The sequence below is a fragment of the Mauremys reevesii genome, linkage group 3 (genome assembly GCF_016161935.1).
Source record: "Mauremys reevesii isolate NIE-2019 linkage group 3, ASM1616193v1, whole genome shotgun sequence".
NCBI classification, from domain to species: Eukaryota; Metazoa; Chordata; order Testudines; family Geoemydidae; genus Mauremys; species Mauremys reevesii.
The window spans coordinates 169,515,091-169,541,676 of record NC_052625.1 but is presented as its reverse complement, the minus strand read 5'-3'; the positions used below and the strand labels follow the sequence as shown (position 1 = coordinate 169,541,676).

At 43.1% G+C, this 26,586-nt stretch overlaps 1 protein-coding gene and 1 non-coding gene across 5 annotated transcripts in view; both read left to right on the top strand.

The window, feature by feature from the left end:
• The window catches only part of ARHGEF10 (Rho guanine nucleotide exchange factor 10), a 199,061-nt gene that overhangs the window by 32,575 nt on the left and 139,900 nt on the right, over window positions 1-26,586 (top strand). For all 4 annotated transcript variants that reach the window (XM_039529515.1, XM_039529513.1, XM_039529516.1 and 1 more), the window contains exon 2: window positions 11,050-11,133. In XM_039529515.1, the coding sequence (XP_039385449.1) occupies window positions 11,097-11,133 (37 nt within the window). In that variant the 5' untranslated portion in view covers window positions 11,050-11,096. The remainder of the gene's footprint in view (window positions 1-11,049; window positions 11,134-26,586) is intronic.
• On the top strand, window positions 15,101-15,203 carry LOC120402462. Its single transcript, XR_005597246.1, has one exon. It is a non-coding gene; the product is annotated as a U6 spliceosomal RNA (small nuclear RNA).

Sequence of the window (26,586 nt, the reverse complement as noted above, 5' to 3'; positions counted from 1 at the left end):
TACATTCATTTTTTTTCTTAATTGCATGAATCAGCAAAACGGTGGGAAGCAATGCATAACGTTGATTCATGTCCTACACATTAGCAGCTCAATCATGAAAACTGAAGCTGAATGTCATGTGCGTGGGCAAATAATTAACCAGACCAAAAGAAATTGTTCTATTGAAGTGGTACTGAATAGGAGTCCTATTTTTGGAAAATCTGCTTCAGTGACTTGCTGCATTGTACAATACTTGTTACTTGGAACTAAACTCTGAATGCGTGCTATTAGGTTCCATGTTCAAGATTAAACTTTCACCTGGTTTCTATTCTCTACTATCTTTTTGAAAGACTGTTCAAAGAATAAAAATTAAGTTGAAATTTTCTAGTTAAGAAAATAGACTATAAACTTGCACTGATATTACTATATTTTCTTTCATCCTTCTCTGATCTAATTAAACATGGATAATGCATCCATAGATCTCAAAATGCTTTACAAGGGAGGTTAAACATTATCTCATTTTACAGATGGGGAAGTAAGGCATAAAGGAATGAAACAAGCTATTGACCTAGCCAAAGATATAACATGTATGTCCTCTCTTTCTCTCTGAGGCCAGACTTAACTGTGAGCTTTCAACTTTGTAGTTTACGTACTTTTGGGTGCTCAATTTCTCAACCTTAGTATTATTTGAAAGCAAATTTCTTGCATTTACTATTACATTTTATATAATTGTTCTTGTGCAAACCAGTTGGTCAAACAACCTGTGGTTCAAATAAAATCCTATTGGTGTCTGACTGTACTTTAAGAATAGAATAATAGATGTCAGATATGGAAAAGACTCTACCCAATCACTGAGTCCATCTGCATGTAAATTAAGAAGTGAAGATTGTTGGTATCAGGGTTAGGGGCAGAAGTTCCAATATTTTAAAATAGTATTTGTAAAGTTTTTTGAAGATGCAATATACTGCTGCTAATACAAATACTAGCATACAGTAGTAGTATTTCCTTTTTGTATTTTTTTTCTTGCTTTAGTTATAGTCTTTGTAGAAAAACAATGGCTGCATTACTACAATATTTCTGATTTGTTTGGATAACATTTCAATATTGCAGATAATTGGGTGAATGCAATTATTGATTTCTGGAATCCCCATTCCAATTCTGTTTGTAGTACTAAGCTGCAAAAGCACTTTCCTGTTTACTTCAAATTCTTTGTTAGTTAGAGCTATGGAGAATGAGAGATTTTATTTATTATGTTCTTAGTGACCGGTGGTGGTGGTGGTTCATTTTTTTTTTAAATGAGGCTGCTGAAAATATTGAACTATGTAATTTTCAGATGTAGTCAACATTACTTTTCCTGACCGGAAACAAGACAATTAGTTTTTCCAAAGGTGATCAGATTAACTGCCTCAGTTGGATCCTGATCTGCTAAAATGAATGGGAGTAGAATTAGGCCCTAGGTGAATTCAGTGTATCATTTTCTCTCTTTTATCAGAAATAGTCAGGTGAAAGCCCCATACATATATTAGAAAGTAATTCATTCTTGCTTTATAAAAGTCGGTGACTCACATTGACTTGAATGGGAGGTTGGAGCAAGCCATTACTTATTTTCCTTTTGTTTTAAAAAAAATAAGTAAATTGGTGTGTGTGTGTGTATGTGTATATATGTGTAATATATATGTATATAATTTTTTCCATTTTGTTTTTATTCTGGAAGCCTAGTTTAATTCTGGAGTCAGTGGGTGATTTGCTGGGGAAGTAGAATTGTTCTCAAAACAGAACGTTTTCTTTCTCTCACAGCAATTACAAGTCTCTAGTGAAAGAGCAGAAAATGCTAGTGTTAATTTTGGTTCTGATGTAGTTTTTATACTAATACAAATATTTTTTTGCTTTATCATGGCTTTTTAATTTGTATGCAGTCAAATAGTGCATAGATCCACATTATGATTGGAATGTTTTGTGTGAAGCATTCTTCTGACCTAATTAAGAATGTAAATCTTTACAAGAACGGTTTAGTTACTTTGATATCAAAGTACTGAGAGCAAGAACATTTGGAGGATGGAAAAACATTGAATACATTTGGAAAATAATTGTCACCCGAAACAGAGAGATAAAATTGACTCTTCCTCATGAGTTTTCAGACTTCTCTTTTGTTTCCAGCCAAATTGAGAATAACTAAATACATGAAATCTTCTCATTTATTATTTACTATTTGTATCGAGGTAACACCTAGAAGTCTCAGTCATGTTCCTTATTTCACTAAGTTCTGTAGAAGCAGACTGGGGGGAAAAACATGGTCCCTGCCTCCAAGAGCTTCCAATCTAAGTTTGCTCTTTTTTTACCTTCCATGGTGCCAAGAGTGTGTGTGTGTTTGTTTGTTTTTTTGTTTCTGTTAGGCAGATAAATAGATATCTGTTTTATTTTAAATACTAATATGGTCACCATCACCGTAGTGTCCGAGTACCGCACAATCTTTAATAGAGTTATCCTCATGACACCCCTCTGAGGTAGAACCCAGTTCTATCAAGTCCAAGGACAGTGCCTTAACCATTAGACCATCCTCTCTCCTCTGGTGGAAAGTTGAGAATGAAATGGGGGGTGGCGGGATGATAACCTGGATGACTCGGTTAGTTTTTTTTCTGGAACATGAATTATATTTATCTAGGGTTCCAGTTCTGCTGCTGTTGATGCTGAGGGGTGCCTTATTTCTGAGACAGCATGACCTACTGCAGGAGTCGGCAACCTTTCAGAAGTGGTGTGCCGAGTCTTCATTTATTCACTTTAATTTAAGGTTTTGCATGCCGGTAATACATTTTAATGTTCTTTAGCAGGTCACTCTCTGTAAGTCTATATATTATGTAACTAAACTATTGTTGTAAAATAAACAAGGTTTTCAAAATGCTTAAGAAGCTTCATTTAAAATTTAAATTAAAATGTTGATCTTGCGCTGCTGGCCTGCTGCAGGTCTGGGGTTCTGGTCATCTAGGCCGGCAGCGGGCTGAGCGGGGCCTGCGGCCGGGACCCCAGACCGGCTCCTGAGCGGCAGTGGGCTGAGCCGCTCAGGGGTTCCATCCGCCAGCTCCTGCCAGCCGGGATCCGGGCTGCCAAACCCCCTCAGCCTGCTGCTGGTCTGGGGTCCTGGCCCTGCCACATACAGTGGGTACCTACCTTCTCCCTGGTTCTGGCCCATTCTCTTCCTCTCTCCCCACTGAGCTGAGGGTGGGAGTGCACTGAGCACAGAGCTGGGGGTGCAGGGTCTGGCCAGGAGCTAGAATGAGGGAGGGAGCTCAGGGTTGGGGCAGGAGGTTTGGGTGTGGAGCGCTTACCTGGGCAGCTCCCATTTGGTGTGAGGGGTGCAGGTGGGAATGTGGGGGGGAGGGTGCAGGAGCTCCTGTTTGGTGCTCAGGGTGGGGGTGGGGAGTGCAAGAGTCAGGGTGTGGAGGGGCTGAGTATGTGAGGGGGTGCAGGTGTCAGGACAGAGGATGGGGGGCTGGGTATGTGTGGGGGGTGCCAGAGTCAAGGCTGGGGTTATGGGGGGAAGGGGTGAAGGAGTCAAGCAGAGGTCTGGGTGTAGGGATATTAAAGACAGTGCCCCCCCATAACTTGTCCCCCACACTTTAAAAATCCAACAGTTTCACCAAGTACAAAAATCTTCTATTAAAACTTGTAAACTCCTGTCTGTAGAAACCATTGATTGTATCTGTCCTGTGAAAGCTACTCTATTACTATGTAAAACTTACAAACAAGTTAATTGACTTTGTTCTTGAAGTAAACACTGTGCTACCATCCCTGCTGTGAGCCTTAAGCTGTAATTGATACAATGTAAACAAACACTATAAGCTAAGTGACTTTCACTTCATTGTAACAGCAACAACTCCTAGGAACAGACCCCCATCCTCTGTGATTAAAGGCCCGGGAGTCTCAAATGAATTAGCACACACTCCGAAAGTGGTGGAGACAGTAAATTAAAATATGGTTAAGATATGGAATGTATGTTGATAAATGCTTGATGTACATGAATGGTTAGGGAGGTGCCAGCCTAGAAAGGGAGTATCCATCGGCCGAAGAATGTGTCAAGTGGACCACCAGACAACCCCCTGGGATCCACCCCAACACCTGGAAGGATGAGAAACACAAATTTGGGACAGTGGGGAGCCACCAGTAATGTGCCATCTGCCAACTGAGTCAGCAACAGCAGAATGAAACGGTTCCTATAAGAATGGACTCAAAGTCCTCCATTTTTAGAGTCTCTGGTTCTGCTGCCAACCTCCAGGAGCATCAGGTGCATCCGACACAGACTCGGCTCCATCCTCATGACCAAGATATCTGGCCAGTAGTTTGGCATGAGCAAAACTTCTAGGCTGGTAACTATAACACCTATACAGAACTTGAATGAATATGTATGTATGTATGTAATAAGTAGTTAAACTACGTTGTTTACTTTTATCTTTTGCTTTATTATTATATTTACAATAAATGTGGCATCTTTGCCTTACCCCTCTTAATAAGATCCTGCTGGTTTTTATTCTATTGGTATAATGTGGGTGTGTATGGGGGGGGCACAGGGCTTAGGGAACGGGCCTGGGGTGTGTGCGGGGCTCAGGGCAGAAGACTGGGGTGTGTGTGTGTGGGGGGGTGTCAGGGCAGGGGGCTGGAGGGGATATGCCCCTATTCCACCCCCCCTTCCCCAACGCCCTGCCCCCGCTTCTTCTCTGCTTCTGCCAGGAGCAGCGAGCACGCTGACTCTGCTCCTTCCCAACCCCTTCCCTCGCAAGGGCCATCAGCTGATCGGCCGGCCGGGAGGGAGGGAGGGACGGAGAGGCGGAGGAGGGGCAGGAACCCAGCATGCTATAGGAAGAGGCAGGGGAGCTGACAGGACCAAGCTTCTGCCCCCACAGGGGTGGGGGGGAGTGGAGGGCAGAGAAGAGCGGGCCAGGCAGGATTTTTAATGACACGCTGCTGCCTGCCAGGACTCCGGCAGGTAGCAGCGTACCATTAAAAATCGGCTCACGTGCCATAGTGGATAGAGCACCACACTGGTCCTCAGAGTTTTAGTCCAAGCTTTGCCTCCAGCCTGTTGTATCACCTTGAGCAAGTCTCTTCTTCACTCTGTGCCTCTGCTTTCCCATCTGTAAATTAGGGATAATGATAGTGACCTCTCTTAGCACTTTTCATCCCTAGGTGCCATATAAGAGCTTATTTATTTCTTATAAGTAGTCCCACCGAAATCAATGAGGCCACTCACAAAAGGCTAGACTTTACCCCATCTTTTCTGCCAACACAAGGCGGTAAAGAGATATAAATATACCCTATAATCCACAGCACTTCCTACCCCGCTCATGGGTAGCAGTGTGTGAAGGATAGCAGTGACCATGAGATTGCTCCAGTCTCTCCCACACAGGTGAGCAGGGAGTGGGCGGAGCCTTAGATCCTCTCCTTTCCCCCCCCCCCAAACATATGGACCATCACATGAGCTGAAGTACTGGGGAACATAATCTGCAACAGGCACAGGGCAGCTGCAGGTAATATCCTCCCCTGGGGCGGGGGTGGGGCAAGAAACAAACTGTGAATCTGAGCCTCAGTCTGGTTCTCAGTCCACTCCTTGGACAGAAAAAATCTGCATTGCCTGTTGCTCAGGGCTTGTTGCAATACCATAATCTATCCTAAAGCAAGGAGCTACTCAGTGCTAGTATAAAAGTGGCAGAATAAGATTCTAAGGGCTTTTCTGGTGGTTGAATTATGTATAAAGTATCTCTGAAAAATGTTTACTCCCTGGCATTCGAGTGAATAGCAATGCTCCCTTTGATTTTAATGGGATCAAGATAGGACCTCGGATACTGAAACATTAGGTCTCATACTTATTGTGTGCATGTATTGCTAAGGAAATCTTTTCCTCATTTTAATTCATTCCACCTATGGTGATTTGGGGAACTTCTCTTGTAAGGATTTTGTTCTATTCCTGAATTTATTAATATGGTTTTTATTTTGTAGCCCTTGGTATTTCCTTTAATATATTAGATATTTGTTATTAAATCCAAATATCAATAAAACAATTAATTAATGAAAACTTTGATTCATTCTTCATATACTCTCACTATAGGGCTCCCACTGTTGAAAAAAGCTGCCCCAGTCTGAGTGCCTACTTAAGTCACCCTTCATAGACACAGTCTTTGTAACATGAATCTTGTTTTAATACACAGGATCCATGGTTCCTAATTATGGCCTTACACAGAGAACAAACTGTGCTTGGAATTTTTATTTTCTCTCTGCGGAAATTTCAACTTTAGAGATATTAAAAAATACAATGAAACAAAACCAAACAAACCCCAAACTCTGTACAGCAAGATTTATATCTCAGGGGGAGTTCTATAGTTGGGTGAACAAGCCTCACAATTAGTCATTAACCAGGCCACGTTCAATAGCTGGAGTAGACACAATGGTGTTTTTGACATTCACATACTTGGTGTGGGCTGATTCTTCTCTTCCCACCCCTGCTCCCTACAACCTTTCTTATAGCCTTACAGGCTGTCTCACAGCAGTCATTCTACAGCTCACATGCACAGCACTCTCTAAGGGGCAGGCTTGCTTGGAAAATAATCTGCCTCCTTTCTTTCATGAATTAGATAGGGTATACTTACTAGCTCATACCTATTGCACCCTTAGCAATAAAGAATCTTGGTATGACTGCAGCTGTGATTCACTCTCTGTTTTAAAGGGCTGCTGTGTAAAATATGGTCTGTGCCATTATCAAGTTTGTAGAAATGGCTGTTTTGGTGGAGATGGAAAATGTGGCAGTTTGTGTAATGGCCTTTGCAGGGGACAGTCCTGTAGCTGAGTGTCTGGTTGCCCCTCACAGTTTTGGAGACACTTGTACAGCTCCTGTTTCTGTGGCCTTCTGTTGTACAAGTAAGGTTTTTTGGATGAGATTTTTTTATGAAGTGCTCACATGCTTTATTTGCCTAGAATCAATGAGGGATTTTCCTGTGCTGGAAACCCACACAGGGCACTGTTTGCATACTCCTAGCTGAAAAATTGTGGTACATTTATACCTTTCACTGCCAAGGTTATGCCAAAATTAAAGAGCTTTCTCAAGCAGTAAGATAAACACATTCATTAAGCTGTACTGCTGGGTAGCGTGAGGACTCACCAGTGATAATCCTGACATAGTCACGAGAGGGAATTGGTCCACAGAAAGCAATGGTGACTTTCTTTCAGTGCCCTTTGGGCAAGACTTGAAATGGCTGGGTTTTTGTTACCCTGCCAAGTAGCACTTACTGCTGTCAGGGTTTGTCTTGTCAATAACTAACCTCTTTGTGAAAAGGTCTGATTTCCTGGTAGTCTTCATAAAACCATAAGGCCTGAGGGCCAAGTGCTCAGCACCTCTGAAATTTAGGCCTCACTGGGTGTCTTTCATGGTCAAAGCCTAGAGCTTTAGATTGAAGTGGGGTTGGAATCCCCACCTTGTTGCCTTGTGATAGGAGGCTATTCTTGGAGGGCATCCCAGCATCCTATTGCTTTAAACCAGCAGTTCTCAAACTTGCATCAGGACCCCCTTCTGACAATTAAAAATTACTACACAGCCTCAGGATGGGGGACTGAAGCCTGAGCTCTCCTGCCCCGGGGACTGGGAGGTGTGAGAACCAAAGCTGAATCCTAAGGGCTTCAGCCCTGCCACCCAGGCTGAAGCTGAAGCCTGAGCCTTGCTGCCCAGGGTGGGGGGCTTGGGCTTCACTTTCGGCCCTGGGCCTGAGCAAGTCTAATGCCAGCCCTCATGACCTCATTAAAATGGGGTCGTGACCCACCTTGGGGTCCTGACGCACAGTTTGAGACCTGCTACTTTAAACCATCTTGGTAGCTTTCTGGCTCCACTTTCCTGTCAAATGGCTCTGCTTGCATTGACAGAGAACTCATTGTCCTGGGATGTCCAGACAACAGAGCAAAGAAAGCTTGCTGTCCTTAGCCCTTTTTATTTTATTTTAGTTATGTACAGTATATAGGGTGACCAGATGTCTCGATTTTTATAGGGACAGTCATAATATTTGGGGCTTTTTCTGATATAGGCTCCTATTACCCTCCCACCCCCTGTCCCAATTTTTCACACTTGATTTCTGGTCACCCTAACAGTATGGCTTATTGTTTTGCCACCTGTGGGTCCTTAAAGAGTGTTCTACAACTATAGATGGTTTGGCCTTAGGTAGGTGGGAAGGCAATTGTTTGCTTTGATTTGCGAGAGAGTCATTTGAACCCAAAATACAATCTCTCTCTTTCTCTCATATGACTATGGATGGAACATCAGTCTTTGCATCCAAAATCCAAATTGCACAAAAACATAAAACAAAATTTCTGATGTCTGGAAAGAAAAGTCAAATTGTTGTAAAGATATATCTATTGGGGTCATAAGATATTCTACCATGAGAAGCTGCATTTTCTATGGATAACTGCAGGTTCCAGTGGGTAGTGTACTAGCCTAGGATTTGGGAGACCTAAATCCAAGTCCCTGCTCTGCCACAGACTTCCTGTGTGACTTTGGGCAAGTCACTGGGTCTCTTTGTATCTCTGTACAATAGTGCACTTCCTACCTCACAGGGGTGTTGTGAGAGATTAAAGATCGCAAGGTACTCAATATCAAGGCAAAGGGGACTAGATATTAAGTATCTTAGTTAAGTAGAATGTTTGTTTTAGCTGTGTTGGTCCCAAGATATTGGAGAGAGGAGGTGTGAGAGGTAATATTACCTCACCTACCTTGTCTCTTAGATAAATAGAGACTACTACACATTCCAACGAGAAATATCAAAATGGCAGTGGTATTAAAAACTTCCTCAGCTTAGTTCTTTACATTTTGACTATTTTTTGGCTGTGAAGACACACATCGTTTAAAAAACGATTGTAGCCACTGGAGTGAAGCTGTATGTGTACTATATATGGAAAAGAACATACAGTATTCTGTTGGAGGCCTTCTAGTTAGCATTTGTGGATATTTGACAAAAAAATATCTAGACATACAGGGTTTACCTTCAGGACGTAACTAATTTATTACGTGTTTCATCTTTGGAAATGTGAGTTCTAGTTACTACTCAAGCTTAAAAAGAAATGGAAAAATAACCCTATCAAGTATCCATAACTGTTCCTTTATTTCACATGGTAATTTTGGTGGGGAAAAATGCATTCCCGACAATGCCATTTGAAAGTTTTTTTTATAAGTAGGGCATGCCTTTCTGTTCCATGGAAATGTATGGGAGCGAGAGAGATTTGAGGAGAGACAGAATGGGGGAAATGATGTTTCCTTTATATTTTAAGGGAAAACACACTTCCTTCTTAATGGATAGATGTTGTGTATGGATGTCAAACCTTTTCAGCCTTAAGCACCAAATGACTTCATAAATATCTATGACTTGATTGAGAATCGGTAATGATGGATAAAACACAAAGCAACTGAGGGGTCTTTCTTTCATGTAGAAATGTGAATGCTTATCTGAATACTTTGGGACTGCCAGCAGCCTCCCTCCTAAATCTATAACAGTATGGCAAGTACATTCAGGAACATTTTGTACACACCAGCGAGGTCTATACACACCAAGTAATGTGCAACATGTTAGTGCACTGTAGAAATCTCACCCCTGTACACTGCGCTACCTCACCATGTAGAAAAGCCCTTTGACTTTCCATACTTTTATAGACTCTGAAGACTTTCCAACTCCTTGCATTGTGGGATGGTATGGCCCCAAACCCTGTGAAATCCTTTCCACTCTCACTGCTTTCTTGAATGAACTAGAAATGGGCCACTTGGGACTGGGACTCAGGAAACCTGGGTTCCCATACTGACACCGACACTGACTTGCTGTGTAATCTTGGGAAAGTCATTTCACCCCTCTCTGCCTTTGTTTCCCTTCTTCCTCTTTGACTGTCTTGTTTGTTTAGACCGGAAGCTCTCTAGAGCAGAACTGTCTCTTACCATAGTGTCTAGGACAATGAAGCCCAGTTGGGCCCTCTAAGTGTTGTTATAATACAAACAATAATAATTGATAATATTGTGGGAAGAGAGAAAAGGCTCTCTCATATTCTGGGATTTTTCTCTTCCATGGGGCACTCTGGGTCAAAATGTGGGCATTATCCAGAGAATCTTATTACACTTCAAAGTCATGGAGAACATTAGGCCCACTGGAATGCACAGTGGTTGTATTGCACAAGAGAGGAGGGGAGGGGAGGGTGACCAGGTTGCCTTTAGAAGCTCAGGCTGGAAGTGGGCTGCCCAGACACCCTTCTTGTTCCACTCCTTTCCTAAAGGTAGGTAGGGGTGGGGCTTAATCAACACTTTCCAGAAAAGTTGAGTTTAAAAGGTGTCTTTTTTGTTAGACCTTTATAAACCAAACCATTTTTTTCTGGTCCTTTCTAAAAGTCAACAACTTGAACAAAAACTAGGGAAAGACAGTCAAAGTAGTAAAATACAATGGTAGTTACTTCTCAAGGTGAACAAAGTCAGCCTTATCTGGCACTGCAAATTATTACTGCAAGGTCAACATAAGTTAGTTATTTGTTGCAAGGGAAAAGATACATCAATGTGGTGTTTGCTAACAAGCAAGTTAACTCCATGGTGTCAGGACTGGTGATTTCTGGATGTTAACTGTCAAATGGAAAATGAATTGTCATGACCTACGAGTATTTTAGAACTCCTGACCCTGTGTGTGATGGGAGAAAGGATTTTTACAAAAGGGCTCAGCACCCATAATTTAGGGGCAGATTTTCAAAGCATGTAGGCATATGCTCAATTTATCAAATGAACTTGTGTTACAGTGGGAGCTAGTGGGTACTAGTCCCTTTTGAAAATCTGGCTCTCATTTAGGTGCCCAAATGAGAGCTGAGCTCTTCAGAAAATCTGATCCCCAATTGTGAATGCTGAGCACAAGAAAATCAGGCTCCAGAGTCTTTGAAAATAGGGCCCCTGCTCCCTCTCTCTTGTCCCAAGACGTTAACGATGGTATTAGATGGTTAAAGTATGAGACTCTGATAGATAAAAAAGCAGACTTGCTAAATCTGGAAACAATGCTTACCTTTTAAAAATGTGCTTTCTTGCAGGGGTATTCGTTCTGTTAAAGGAACAGAAAATTAGTGGGCACAGCAGTATGGAAGCAGAGGATTTCCCTCCCCCGCCACCTGAAGGTAACTGTAATATTCCAGCTTTTTAGTTACTCAGTGTAACCGATGTATCCCCTCCCCACTAAACACTCCCAAAAATCTTTAGTCAATTTGATCTTTTTTCGAGGTGTTTTTGTTGTGCGTTTTGGCATTATCCTCATGAACACCTTTTCTGTTTGTTCTTTAACCATTATTCCTCAGCCGTTCTTCAGGGGTTATATATGTTTAAGACCTAATTGTTGGTGCATTGTCAGAGATTCTTTCCAATGATTTCTGTGAGCACTGGATCAAGCATGAAGTGTCATTTTTAACAGTCTCCCTACTGCTGTGAATTTCCTCATCCATTGATCTGATTTCTGAGCTCTGCCAATTACTGTCTCCAATATGAGGTGTTAATTGTGTATCAGTCTAATCAACTTTTATTGTATACTCAGAAATGTCCTCTTTGGGGACCGTCACCTTGTTGTGGTGAAGGGGCTTGCATGTTCCAAAGATCCTTGGAGCTAAGTTGTTGGGAGCTTCATGTTCCTGGTAGGGTCTCCCAAGGCAAACAGGCTTATCATAGAAGATTAGGCTTGGAAGAGACCTCAGGAGGTCCCAGACAAAGCACGGTCCAATCCCCCAAGTCCTCAATGGTGGATCAGGCAGAAGAGGGTCCTCGGCTCTCAACAGCTGTGAATGTGGATGAAGGCTGCAGCAAGTGGAGATCCACAGTCATCTTGGTCTTTCCCTGCCACTGGGCCCCAGACCTCCAACTTGTCATGACTGTGTGGTTGTTGTAGGTGCACCAGCTTCCCCACGTTAAAAGAAATCATGCACAAGCTTCTACCATGGGAAATAAAATCTTTCCAACCTTCCAAACCCTGTGGTGACAGGGACAGGATTAGTGGATTTGGCAGTCCCGAGCCATGAATCCGCATATAGGTGGCAGTAGTTAGATGGTCATCTGGCACCTGGACTGAGACGGGGTGCAGTTCGACAGCTACTATCGTGACTGAGGATTCCTCTTTAGGATCCCCTCTGCTCATCCTGCATGGGGAGAGGGCCAGAAAAGGTGCCCTAAGCCTAGGGTGTCTCATACATTTCTGGCTGGATTACTGTGTCCAGTGGGATCACTCGGCCTGTGGTCAAAGCTATAAAAAGACAGTGACTTTTGCTACATGGAATGTTCTCCCTCAAAGCTGAAAACACAGAGAGGAGGAAGGAAAAAAAATAACTTTCTCCCAGTGCCACACAACATCTGTACCGACTGCAGGTGGATTTGCAGTTCCAGGATCGAATTCCTGAGTCATCTCAGGACTCCTATGTACATCTGTGGTAGAGATCATGATTGGATCGAGGGATTGCTAGGGTGATCAGATCGCAAGAGTGAAATATCAGGACACATTGGGCGAGTGAGGGGTGGGGAGAAGAGAGCCATAGGTCCACAGCCCCGACCAGAGCCATGAGAGGGGGCACATAGCCATAAGAAGCTGCAAGAGGGGTGTACAGCCCCTGCTGCAGCCCACATCACAAGCCACAGGGCAAGGACTCATGGCCCCAGCTCCAGCCCCCAGCTGAAGCCGCAGGACAGGGGTGCAGGATCCCGGTTGCAAAGTCAGACCTGGTTGCAGGGCAGGGGAGTGAAGGGTCGCAGTTCTAGCCCTGGCTCCAGCCCCAGCCGCAATCACAGAGGGGAGGCCCCATAGTCCTGCCTTCAGCCCCAGCTTCAGCTGTCAGTGGCTGAAGCTAAGCTAAGTCTGAGAGGTCTGGAATCAGTGAGTGTCATGGCCCCTCTGACTAAATTATAGACTTAGTTGTAATCCATATTTAAACATACAGCTTTATTTGTACACTAAACAAACAACGGGTAAAGGGCCGGGTTTTTTATTCAGTCAGTAAATCAACTTCCCAATTTGCAGACCTTTCAGACATGCCAGAAGTCTAGTACTTCTTGGATGACTTGGCCATAGTCATGACTTGCTTCTGGGCAATGACAAAGCTGTAGAAGTTCTTACAACTCATCCAGAAATTCAATTTGACAGGGGTTTCACTCCGCACCAAGTCTATGCTGCTTCGATTCCGGACATCAGTCTATGCATCTTTCATGATTGAAAATATACGCTGTGTGTATGCGTTGCTTACTGGTATACTGAGCACGTATGCCACCAGCTTTGTCATGTTCAGGAATTCAGTGCTACCGTCCTTGTTTCTCAGCACTTGAGACCAGAGTTCCCCAACTGAGTAGGCTCCAACAGGCTCCAACTTGGAGTTGATGTCTTTGATACAGTATTCATCATAGAGCTGATCAAGATCCACTGTTTTCTGCAGACACATCCTTGTATTCAAATGCCCTATTAACTTTGATGTTCAAGCACTGGGTATTGAACAAGTAGCCAGTTGTTGAAAAATCAAACCATTTCTCCAAATATAGGATCGACACATCGTAAAATTTTATGAAGCCTTTCTGGAAACAGGCAGCAGTGACAGGCATCTCAGTTAAAGCATTTTCAACTTTGGAGCCAAAGAATTTGTTATTCTTCCGTTGCTGAAGTTTAATTCGCAGAGTATTCATTATGGCATATACTTCACATGCTGTCATACTCTCATTTTCCAAACAGAGTACAGTATCATTGAAGATTTTCAGGACATTTTGGAGGAAAAGCAGATGAACCTCAACTTTGCTAGGCCCCTCACCTTGTTCACCGTTTTCCATGTCCGAGAACAGCATCCATAGCGATTATGGGCACGTCTCACGGCCCAGAGAAACAACGTAGCACTTAATAGCCTGCCACGTATTTACAAGCCTGTTTACAGCTGGGGAAAGACTCTACTGTGCCATGTTCTGACACACTGGTTAAGTGGCATACTCCATATCCACAAAGTCAAACATATCCTTCAATGCTGCTATCTTAGCAGAACTGCTGAAATGATTAAGATGTTCAATCACCAGAGTCTCAGTGTCAGCTTGTAGGGTATTGCTAGCATGTTTTATGGCGTTTGTGCACAACATGGGCAGGGCAGTTTGCAGGCAAGATATTTTCATTTTGTTTTTAAAAATTCTGATACACTGATTGTCGCTTTCCATAATTCACATTTGCATTATCAGCACATTAGGAAGACACTTCGTTTAGGTCTAATTTGTCGCAAGTTTTTCAAGTAATATGTTGCTTATTGCGTCTGCAGTCTCTTCGCTTTGCTCATAGAAGTCTAACAGTTTATCTTGGACCCCTTGTTTGGGTGTCCAGTTGTAATGATGCTGGTCTTGGTGGGACCCTACTGAGAGCATCAGTTCCGGACAAATTGCTTAAAGCAGGGCAGCTACAGCCCAAGGCTGGGTTTTTTCCACCTCTAAGGGAAACCAAACCAGCCAGACAGAGAGGACTTTCACGGTTAGCCAGGGGGGAAAAACTAGTTACACAAGCAATTCCTTTGGAAACTCCAGTTTCCCAGTATCACTACCAGTGCCACTCGTTATGAGGATGAATGGTTATGAAACCCTAGTAAAAGAAAAATGGTTCTCTTGATCCCAAAGGACCAAGCCCCAGACCAAGGTCAATATACAAATCAGATCTTACCCACAAATCATGCTGTTGCCAATCCTTTAGAATCTAAAATCTAAAGGTTTATTCATAAAAGGAAAAAATATAGATGAGAGCTAGAATTGGTTAAATTGAATCAATTACATACAGTAATGGCACAGTTCTTGGTTCAGGCTTGTAGCAGAGAGAGAATAAACTGCAGGTTCAAATTAAGACCCTGCGGGGGATGTACTCCAGAGATGGGTCATCAGTCCTTTGTATAGAGCTTCTGTTTGTAGCAAAGTCTCTCCAGAGGTAAGAAGCTGGACTGAAGACCAGATGGAGATGAGGCATCAGCTTTTATAGTCTTTTCTAGGTGTAAGAACACCTCTTTGTCCTTATTGTGGAAAATTACAGCAAAATGGGAGTCTGGAGTCACATGGGCAAGTCTCTGCATACTTTGCTGAGTTACAAGGCGTATTTGCCTTCTCTTGCTTCAGCAGCACATATACTAAAATTGGAACGATACAGAGAAGATTAGCATGGCCCCTGCACAAGGATGACGTGCACATTTGCGAAGTGTTCTCAATGGGTCGGTTGTATAGCTGATGGTCCTTAATGAGCCATCAAGCAGGCTAGGCAGAGCTGACACCAACTTGTCTGGGGGTGTCACCCAGAAGTACAGCATAATTTTGAAATACAGACTGTATAGCACCAATACTTATAACTTTAAACACAAAAGATATATGCATACAGATAGTATAATCATAACCAGCAAACCATAACCTTGTTTTAGACACCTTATTTGACCTCCTTTATACCAGATTTGGTGCCACTGCAGGACCTTGGTTGCAACAATGGTCTATATGGTCCCAGATTATATCAATAACATCACACCAATATCTTAGCAATTAGGGGAAAGTTTTCACATTGCCCTTGTTAGATGCATCTGTGGCAACTGAAAAGTAGGGACCACCTGGCTTGCTGAGGTCTTTTAAAAATTCTGTTGAGAGCGGTGACAGCACATTTTTGATCAGTGCCTCCACTTTAGTCTGGCCACAGCTGACATACTTTGCAATAATTGAATCTGGATACAAAGTAGGTGCTAGTTTAAGTTCAGTCACACGAGCAATAGGAATGTTGATGGACTACTGTGTGGTAAACTTGAGTTAGCTCAGCAGCAATAACCTTGTTGAAAGATTCATTTGGCCTGCTGAAAAACTGTGAGACCAGGGTATTCCTCTTGTGAGCCTTGGTGTTTTTGTTCACGATTTTTTGAATCCGTATGATGCCTAACATCAGACTCACCGCCATGGGTGCCTAGGGGCCACACTGGCGGTTCCTGCTGGTGGGTGGGCACCAGGAGCTGCCCCACGAAGCGCCGCCAGCCCGGGACCTCAGGTGTGTGCAGTGAGCGGTCCCCGATATCAGGACAAAGGGCGTCCCGACCAATGTGTGGTGGGGACACAGGACAAATCACTTAAAATCGGGACTGTCCCGATATTATCGGGACCTCTGGTCACCCTACAGATTGCCAATCGATCACTCAGAAAGGTGTCAGTGCTGGTTTGATTTGGATATAAACTTTTTTCTTTTTGTTTGTATTATTATTATTATTATAAGTAAAAATGGAAATAACTTACCTAGTGCATTCAACTTGCATAGCTCTTTACAACATGCAATAGGACAAGTTTCCTACCTCAAAGATCTTGGGGACAGAATCTGTCTCCCAAACTGTCTGCTGTATGATTTTGTGGTCTAATGGGGGCTGCTGTAATGTGGCCTAATGGAGGCTGAGGGAGACTTCCCTAGGTGCAGGGACTACATTTGCCCTCCGACAAGCCCTGGCAGAGAGGGCATGCACAGATGGAGAAAGGAATGGGAGAGGATGGGGCTGTCCATTGTAGCACAGAGCAGACTATAGGCAGCTCTTGCAGGCCTCTGTTTGATTATTCTGAAGGGTAGAGTAGTCCAGAATCCTGATAGCGCAAAGATGGCATTACATACAAAGCTACCTTTGTCCCTCCCTCTCCCATTGGTCTGTGTTTACTGTGCTGGAGAGAGAATTCACCTTTAGGCTTTTTCTGTTTCGTTTGTGGATTTACGGTGAGCACAGTAAGGTGTATATAGGCACTTGTGTCCATTATGCACCATTCACATCTTGATAGGACAACCAGAGGAGTTTCTTTCTACATTATTTCCCTAGTTATCAGCACCATCTTGTTTATTCCCTGGGTTACTTAACTATTTATATATGTAACTATTTCAGACCAGGGCCACCCAGAAGATTCAGGGGGCCTGAGACAAAGCAATTTTGGGGGCCCTTTCCATAAAAAAAATTGCAATACTATACAATACTATATTCTCGTGGGGGCCCCTGTGGGGCCCAGGACAAATTGCCCCACTTGCTCCCCCTCCTCCCTCCACAGGCGGCCCTGGGAAAAATAAACCTTCCGCATCTTGGCACAAACCGAGTTTTGAGAAAACTTCTTTACAAGGTATCACTGGTTCTCAGCATCAGCTAGTGCTAAAAGGCACTAAAGCTCATTAAAAGGGTTGGACAAATATTTTCCGTCAAAACTTTTTTTGGATCGAAAACTAGAAGTTTTTAAAAAGCAGAACAAAATCACGGACAATGTCTGCTTTCCTTCAAAATTTGTTGTGTTTTTTTTAATTGAAAAGCTGAAATTAGTCTGTCAAAACCTGAATATGGTTTGGGGTTACAGAAGTGTGTGGCCAAATATTTGCTGCTTGCTGTATTTGATTGTTTAAAGAAACAATAAAAAAATTCTGCTTGGAAAAAAATCCAAAACTTTTGAACCACCTCAGCTTGTGACCAAATGCCTGAGCCCATTCAGTCAGAGATTTTTCCAGGTTTCTGATACTCTGCTGGCTTCCTTGACTCACATCTGTCTCCATAATTTTGGGTTCATTTAGGTTAGAACATAAGAACAGCCATACTGGGTCAAACCAAAGGTCCATCCAGCCCAGTATCCTGTCTACCGACAATGGCCAATGCCAAGTGCCCCAGAGGGAGTGAACCTAACAGGTAATGATCAAGTGATTTCTCTCCTGCCATCCATCTCCACTCTCTGACAAACAGAGGCTAGGGACACCATTCCTTACCCATCCTGGCTAATAGCCATGAATGGACTTAACCTCTATGCATTTATCTGTTTCCTAGAGATTGGCTCCATGGGGTCCCTCACAAACTGGAGACGGTTACTGTGGGTTTGTCTTTAGTATAGCTTATGTACATACTCCACTAACTGAGTATTTGAGCTTGTTCCAGAATCTGGGATGAGCCTATGTTGTGAGAACTGAAATGCTCCAGATAGCACATGCATGTGAATGTACACGGTGCTAAAATTAAATTAACCCAGGGGTTCTCAAATTGGGGGTCGGGACCCCTCAGGGGGTCACGAGGTTATTACTGGGGGTCGCGAGCTGTCAGCCTCCACCTCAAACCCGCTTTGCCCCCAACATTTATAATAGTGTTAAATATATAAAAAAGTGCCTCTTTAATTTATAAGAGGGGTGTCACACTCAGAGGTTTGCTATGTGGAAGGGGTCACCAGAACAAAAGTTTGAGAACCACTGAATTAACCCCTCTGAAGCCTCAGGGAATGCAGGGGAGGGGGGTCTCCCTTGGCAGGGTTGGGAAGGAGGTAGGTGGTGTACGATATTGCTCTTCTCATGTGATCCCTCCCCCACGGGCTAATTTTTAAATGAAGCTCCCCTCCCCTGACATGAATCTCCCTATGACACTGAAATTTAAATATAGACTATAATTTGGCATTTGAGACGTGAAAGGGATGGTAGCCCTAATGGAAAAGCTCACAGCTTGGCTCTTCTGCAAGCCTCAAACTGCTGAATGAACTTTAGGGTAGGGAAGGCTGTGCCTCCCAAACAGCCTGGCCCTGCCCTCTATCCAACCCCCACCCACTTCCTGCCCTCCGACTGCCCACCCCCCTCAGAATCCCCGACCCATCCTGCTCCTTGTCCCCTCACTGTCCCCCAGAGACCCCCCACCACCACCACCCCAGGACCCCACCCCTGCTCCCTGACCCCTATCCACCCCCCTGCTGAGTCCTGACAGACCCCCGGAATGCCCACGATCCAACCCCCCCCATTCCCTGTCCCCTTGCCACCCCCAACCTCTGCCCCCTCCCTGTCCCCTGACTGTGCCTGGGTCTCCCTGCCCCTTATCCAACCTGCCCCGGCCCCTTACCCCCAGCTCCCCCCTCACCCAGAGCCTCAGTGTGCCGCATCCAGGAGCATCCCTGAATAGCGCTGCAGCGTGGCTCTGGTGGGGCCTGAGCTCCTCCTCGTTCAGAGCAGTGTGGTAAGGAGGCGGGGCTGCGAGCTCCAGGGGGCTCCACGCAGCTCTGAGTGGGGAGGAGTTCAGGCCCTGCTGGAGCCATGCTCCAGCACTGTTCAGGGACGCTCCTGGATGCGCTGAGGCTCCAAGAGAGGGGCAGAGGCGGGGAGGGAGCCTCAGCCATTCTCGTGGGGGCCCCTGCAGAGCCTGGGGCAAATTGCCCCACTTCCTCCCCCCCGCCCCCCGGGCGGCCCTGTTTCAGACTGTCTGAATCTCTCTCTCTCATATATAATTACATTAAAACTTCATTTTACTCAATACCAGCTGAGAAGATTCTCCAGCACTGTAGGTGCTCTATCACTGACAAGTTTAAAACCAAAATTGGATGTTTTTCTAAAAGTTGTGCTCTAGGAATTATTTTGGGGAAGTTTGATGGCCTGTGTTATACAGGAGGTCAGACTGGATGATCACAATGGTCCCTTCTGGCCTTGGAATCTCTGAATCTATAAACATTTTCCAGTTCTCATAAACATTAAAAATCACTTGTCTTGGTTTTGTTGAGCGATGACTAGGTAGGAACATAGGAATTGCCATTCTGGTTCAGAACGGTGCTCCATTTAGTCTAGTATCCTATCTATGACCGTGTTGCATACCAGATGCTTTAGAGAAAGGTGAAAAAACTCTGCAGTTATGGAATAACATGCCCATAGGGAATGATTTCATATGGCCCAACTGTTTTGAGGTTGACTTATGCCTTGAAGCATGAGGGTTTAGATCCTTCCAGAATGTGCGCTTGCTCTCTCACTAAATCCTTGCTGCTATTGCTCTGGATGTGATTCTTGGTTTTGTTTAGTGTTGAATTATGAGCATTGGCAAGATATCCATTTACTATAGAAAGATGAAAAAAATCCCTTATCAGACTGCCCATCTCTAAAGAATGTACATTAGTGGGGAAAGGCCTGTTCTGCACATGGACTGAGGCTATTATTGAACAAAGAGCGCTGGCAAAATAATTGTAGCTGTGGCATCTAAGGCTCCGATTAGCAAAGCATTTTAGCCCATGTTTTACTTTAAGCATGTGCGCCAATGGGACTGCTTACGTACTGAAAGGTAAGCCTGTGCTGGAGTGCTTTGTTGAGTCAGGGCCTAACTTCTGACTCACATTTTAGACAGATAACAGCAAATTTTAGTTCCTTTATTTAATGAGATCCGACTTATTTAAAATGTGCCAAGATGTTGCTCTAGACCCTACTTTTACTGACACTGTTGCTGATGAACATAAAACCCCTGTTCTGAAGAGCTTACAGTCTAAAGATTCCTGAAGCTAGAGAATCTTTTTAAATTAATGTGGTGATTTGTATGAGCTCCAGGATGTGAATGACGTTAATGAACGAGCAGATTTGAATTTACTGATGATTTCTTGCTTGAGAAAACCCCATGCTAATGGAAGGCCTGGAAGTTAGATTAAAGGAAAGCTTCCATGATGCCGAATACAATAGGAAATCTCAGTAATTGCACTAAAGTGCCCTTGTTTTCCAGCTCAGACACCAGTGTTGCCAAGGAGATATAGTGACCTGTGCCTCGGGGGAAGAATGCATGTGTTATATAGGGTGACAGTTTCACTTATGACTGGGATCATGGGATATTTCCCCCGCAAAGAGTTCATAGCAGGAGAAAGTCATGAATTTGGGTGCTGGGAGGGTGAATTTGGGTGCTTATATCGGAGTTCCTTTTGGATGCCGAACTAAATATTGATGATGGTTAATTGAGACACAGAAACTCAAATAAAAAGTCTACTTTAAGCAATTGGGCCAAAAATTTCAAACTTGGGAGCTGAACGTTAGGAACCTAAAGCCATAGTTAGGCGCCTGAATGAAGTTGACCTGACTCTCAGAGAGACTGAGGAATGATAGCCCCTGTAGAATGTATTTGGTAGTTATGAGTGTTCAGGCCCCTCCTTAACGTCTCTAAATGAAGATGCAGGTGCCTAACTAAAGTGTGTGATTCTGGCTTCTGTCCTTGGCAGCCAGGATACTGGGCTAGATGGACCATGGGTCTGATGCGGCATGGCAATTCCTGTGCTCCTACATATTCATCAGTGAACAAAACCTTGTGATTTTTAACGCTAAAGACCCTTGTAAAATGTTGGCCTTATTTCCTTACCTCCCTTTCTTCCCCTTTCCTATACTGGGATCTTTAGGGTGGCATTTTTGCTCCTCCTCCCCTCTTGTTCCATATTAACCTTGCTATGTTTTTGCTCTGTCCCATCAAAACACACATGATGATTTCTCTCCTGTTCACATTGCAGCTACTAGGATAGCATGACTCGAATATCTTGGGGTGCAGGGAAAGGAGGCGGGCTCTCAAGATGTTCTCTGCCACTTTCTACGCAGATGTATGGGGAGGAACTGAAGTCCATGCTCAGCAAAGTGGATGTCTCTGTCCCCTTCCCTCTGCTGATTAGTTGGGGAGGTGGCTAAGTCCCCTGCCCAAACTCGTGTGGCTGAGAGGTGGAGGTAAGGCCTGTGCTCAATGTTTAAGCCCCTCTCTCTGACTCTGGATGGACATAAGCACACAGCAGCAGCACAAAGGGAGCTAGGGACATTTAACAGATGAGCACATGGCTAGGATGCCCAGCAGGGGTGGCACTGAGATCCACGCTCTGCACTGACTCCAGTGGCCTCTGGTACGTGGTGGTATTCTTTCTCAGAGGATGCACAACCATCTTAAAGTCCTGAACTATGGTCTAAGGGCCAAATGGTTAGAGGAGGGGAAAAAATCTCATTAAGTCAATAGACATTACTCAGCATCTCTGTCTGCCACCCACCCCCACAAATTGCAGCCTGAGATTTGAAAGTTATCTGGACTCTTTCCTGTTGATGGAAGGCAGCGTGATCTGCAGTGCAAGGCTGGATATCAGGCATCTCAAATTCTGTTCTTGGCTCTGCCCCTGACTTCCTGTGTGGCCCTGGAGAAGTAACTTCATCATGTCTCTCTGCCTCAACATCTCCACATGTAAAATAGGTTAACAGTATTCTCCCCATCTTCCTCATGGGGGTGGTATGAGGATGAATTAAAGTTTGTATAGTTGTCATGTCAGTACGAAGTATGATTATAGTCTTAGGATTTACCTGGTGCATTATTCTGCACCAGAAGGGTGTAAATTCTAGGGTTCATTAGCATGTCACACACTAACAGGCTTATGTGGACCCTGCTGGTGTGCACTACAAATTCCCTAATGTGTGTTAATGTTGTACTGTTTGAAGCAAGACTACTTTAACACCGCTTAGGGAACTTTTAGTTCATGCCAATAGGGTCCACCTGGGCCAGTTAATGTACAGCACACTAGTGCACATTAGAATTTACACACTTCTGGTGTTGATTAATGTAGCGTGTGGAGAAATCCGCCCACTCTGTGTAAGGTAACTCTGTCCCAACTGAAGTGTATTATAGGCATATTTAAGAGGCAGCTGAGGTCTACAGGAGGAACAATAGCTGGGAGAGTGGCGCATGTGTTTCCTTCATCTCCTCCTCCCTTTATTGTGTTCAGGCAACATGTAGCAAACACATGCTGCTGAATTTGTGTGTGTATATAATACTGACATTCAATTCATGCAACAGTTTAATTTCATGGTGACAAGTTTACACCAGTTAACTCCCACAGAGCAAATGGAGGCACTGCAGAAAATTTTAAAAGATGATTGTTGTCATTCTCCCTTACCCCTCCAAAGTGACTTGACTTTTAAGTGATTGATTGTCCTTTCAGGCACAAGCATCAGGAATTCCCCAGTATTTATGTTTTTGTTTATGTTCAGTGGGCGTATGTATTAGCAGGAAGAGATTGAGAAAGAAAGAAATGAATTGCTTTATTTAAACAAAACAAAAAGAGGCAAACCCAAAAAACCTGGCACTTGTGAGCTCTGATAATGCCAGCCCATGTTTACTGCTTTCATATGTGTGTGTGCACATACAAGAGGTGGAACATTACTTTTAATATTCATTGATTCTTTTGAGGCCTAATAATTAAAAAAAATTAAAGACTTCTGGCCTCCCCACCAGCAGAAAAAAAACACTTTAATGCTTAATATTTAAGGGTAAACGAAGTCCATGTACAATGCACTGTTATGTTTCTTATTAATTACTGTAGCCAAGTATGTGCTCCACACCCATCTGGACAGTGAAGGGACATGTTGTGGAATGCAGACACTGCAGTAGTTGCCAGGCCTGGAGGAAAGGCTTGCAGCCATAGAAACAGATGGACTGGTGGTTTCTGTGCACTGCATTTCTTCCTATAGCTGTGCTTTCTTCACACTGACCAGCAAGGACTTGAGTCTGGTTGCTCTGATGCCATCTATTTTGTACTTGTTTATGGTACTCTGTTGAAAAGGGCATTACTTTTCCTACCACCCTGTCACAAAAGGTTGTTTTTTCCTTCTGCCCACATGGGAACAGTCCTTTTGACCCTGTAAAATGGGATCTGCTACTTACCCTTCCCTCTTGGAGGAATTAGAGATACTTATTGGGACCCTGGCCTGCCTGCTTCCTCCGCAGGAATGGGTACCAGAAAAACTGTTGCCTGCCTGAAGGAGAAAAATCATCTATTTGTTTTTAACAGACCTTTTTGGTGTGTTTTGTTTTGCCACCTTTTATATGGTTGCTGCCTCTTAGTCCTGGGGTAAGGTAGTGTCGCTCATCAGTGCCAGATTCAGAACATATTGAAGTCAATAGGAGTCTTTGGATCAAGCCCTCAATGCTTTGCACTATTCAGTCATCCTAAAAATAAATCCTCCTAACCAAATAGTGTAGCTGCAGAGCAGCAAGATAGGCTGCTTAGTAGCAATTAGCCTTGTCAGATTGCGCTATATTTTTTCTTCTTCCTGTTGTATTATAACTCCAGAACCATGCTTGTATAGTGCATTTATTTTGTTCCTTAAATATCTGTTTAAAACTGCATTGAAATTTCATGATATTTAGTGTACAAACTCTCCAGCTGGATGTATCATTCTTCTGCATTTCCTTATTTCAACTGCTCTGTGGTATTGTAGTGAGCTTTTAAGCAGCTGCCACGTTTTGCTTTAGAGATGGCTGTATGTCACTGCCAGATGAAGTGAATTCCATACTGTTTACAATACGCGCTGTGAAATTAAAGGTGCTGTATAGATCTCATTATTCATTTACCTTGTTCAGTTCCAGTTGAATAATATATTATTATTTCTGGCAGCATCAAGAAGTATTTTATTAAACTTGTGTTTGTGAATGACACTGAAATGAGGCAGTTAAACTGGAGTTTTCATAATATTGGTAAGAAAATCAATTGATATGTGTCTTGTGATTTCGTTTATCAAGGTTAGGAGCTGAGAGATAAGTGGGCCTATGTTTCACGTTATAACAGAATAAGTCAGCATTAAAATGCTTGCTTTGGGGTTTTTAATAAAATCATTGCTTAAATTAAACTGCAATTGTACGGGGAATTTGTCTTTGGCAATGCTTCATTGTTTGTAAGAGGTGCCCGTTTTCAGCAGACAGTTAGAAATGATGGTAAAAAATTAAGCCAAGAATGAGAACAGAATATGAATTGTAGTTATGAATAGTCCTTTGTTTCGGAAGCTGTTTGTAGCTTGTTGATGTCTGAATCCCGTTTAGAATAGAAAAACTTAAAAGATCACATTACACTCAATAAATAACAGGAAAAATAAATCAGTTAAAGTAAGGATCCATTATTTAATTTAACAATAGGGTCTCTAAATAAGAGCAGTAAAAATATTTAGATGGTACCAATACATCTGCAAATTCACGTCACTCCAATCATGTCTGTTTCCTCTAACCAAGCATGTTAAGAAAGACAAAGAAATTGATGGACACTAATATTAGGGAAAAAGAAGAACTACTCATGTCTGGCCTGGGGAGAATTATAATTAGTTGTTTGAAAAGGGAATATATTTATAAAGGGAAATTGTATTGATTTGTGTATTCATGGGAGAATGTTAAAAGACATTTCTGACATTTGAACTCCAACAGCCAAACCAGAGAATAGTAGAACCTTGATGTTATTAACCAGACTTATAGGAACCATTTTTCCTGACTGGAAAAAAAATCGCTTAACAGATATGATGCTGCTGAAGAACAAATTGACAGTCCTTCACATTCTGATGCCCTCAGAACGTTGGGAATTGCTTTGCAATTGTTTCCAGGACAAGTAGAAAGTGATACAGGGTCCTGTGCTGAAAGGTATGCACTGTACCTACTGTAATTTTAAAGTGTTCAATTTTATGAGCTTGTCTATTCTTATGAACTCAATCCACAATTACACCTCTACCTCGATATAACGCTGTCCTCGGGAGCCAAAAAATCTTACCGCGTTATAGGTGAAACTGTGTTATATCAAACTTGCTTTAATCCACCGGAGTGCGCAGCCCTGCCCCCCTGGAGCACTGCTTTACCGCGTTCTATCTGAATTCGTGTTGTATCGGGTCGCGTTATATCGAGATAGAGGTGTAGTTGGTAAAAGGGGGAAGCTGAGCTTACTTCCCTCCAGTACTTTGGAGCACATGACCAGGACTGATTGGCAGGAGGCAGAGCAGATTGTTTTGCAATAGGCAGATTTTTTTTTTCCTACTAGACCGTAGGTCAAGGTCAATATTTCAGTATTCCATAACTAAATCTAGGACCACTCAAGTGGTGCTTTCCTTTTTCATTGTTTTTTTTTTTATAGTTACAATGTTAACATTATTGTAAAGGCAGAACATACCTCCCTGCCTTGTGGGAAAGAAGAGAAGGTAACGTTTTGTAATTTATTGGACACTTAGATGGGGAAGATGAGAAACAAACAAAACTTTGAGCATGATTAAAAGCAAAAGCGGAAGTGAGAAGGCCGGTGGATGGAGTCTGAAAATGTATCCCTTTTCCCCCCTCTTCTTTCCCAATTTCTGTGGCCACAAAGCAATTTTAAAATCTCTAGTAGATTCTATTCAGAGAGAAACTGGATATACTCCAGACCACTATCACCGCTTTTGAGGTCATTTCAAGCATGGTCTACCAAATTTGATTGCCTGGATAAATCAATGGAAGAATATACAGATACTTTTGAGAGCAGGTTGCAGTGTTGAAGAAACAGATTGAGAGGATATTGTCTTTACTAAGTATTTTACAGCAGTGGTTTGGCACAACATAATATTTTTTTCTTTATTTGCACTGGGATAATTTATAGGCAGAAACTACATTTAAAAAAAAAAATCCTTCAGAGAGAAAACAGGCTTTACAGGTGATATGCTGAGATAGTATCCAAAAAATGAAACCTCAAGAGATGACATTTCTTGAACAGCTACCTGCTTACACTTTCAGATGAATAGAGCTAGCAAAGCCAACTGTATTAGTATCCCTTAGTGATTCACAGTAATATTAAAGCTACTAAACAAAAGTACCATGTAGTCCCTGAATCAGCAAGATATTTAAGCGCTACCCACTTTTAAACTACAAATAGTCCCATTTGAACTACTTGCTTAACGTTAAAGTACGTGCTTAGGTACTTGGCTAAATCAGTGCCATAGGGTATGTCTACATTGCAGTCAAGATATGGGATTGCAGCAAGTGTAGACATGCCCAAGATAGTTTTGATTTGAGCTAGCTCAAAGCTAGTTCAAGTAATAATAGTGGTGT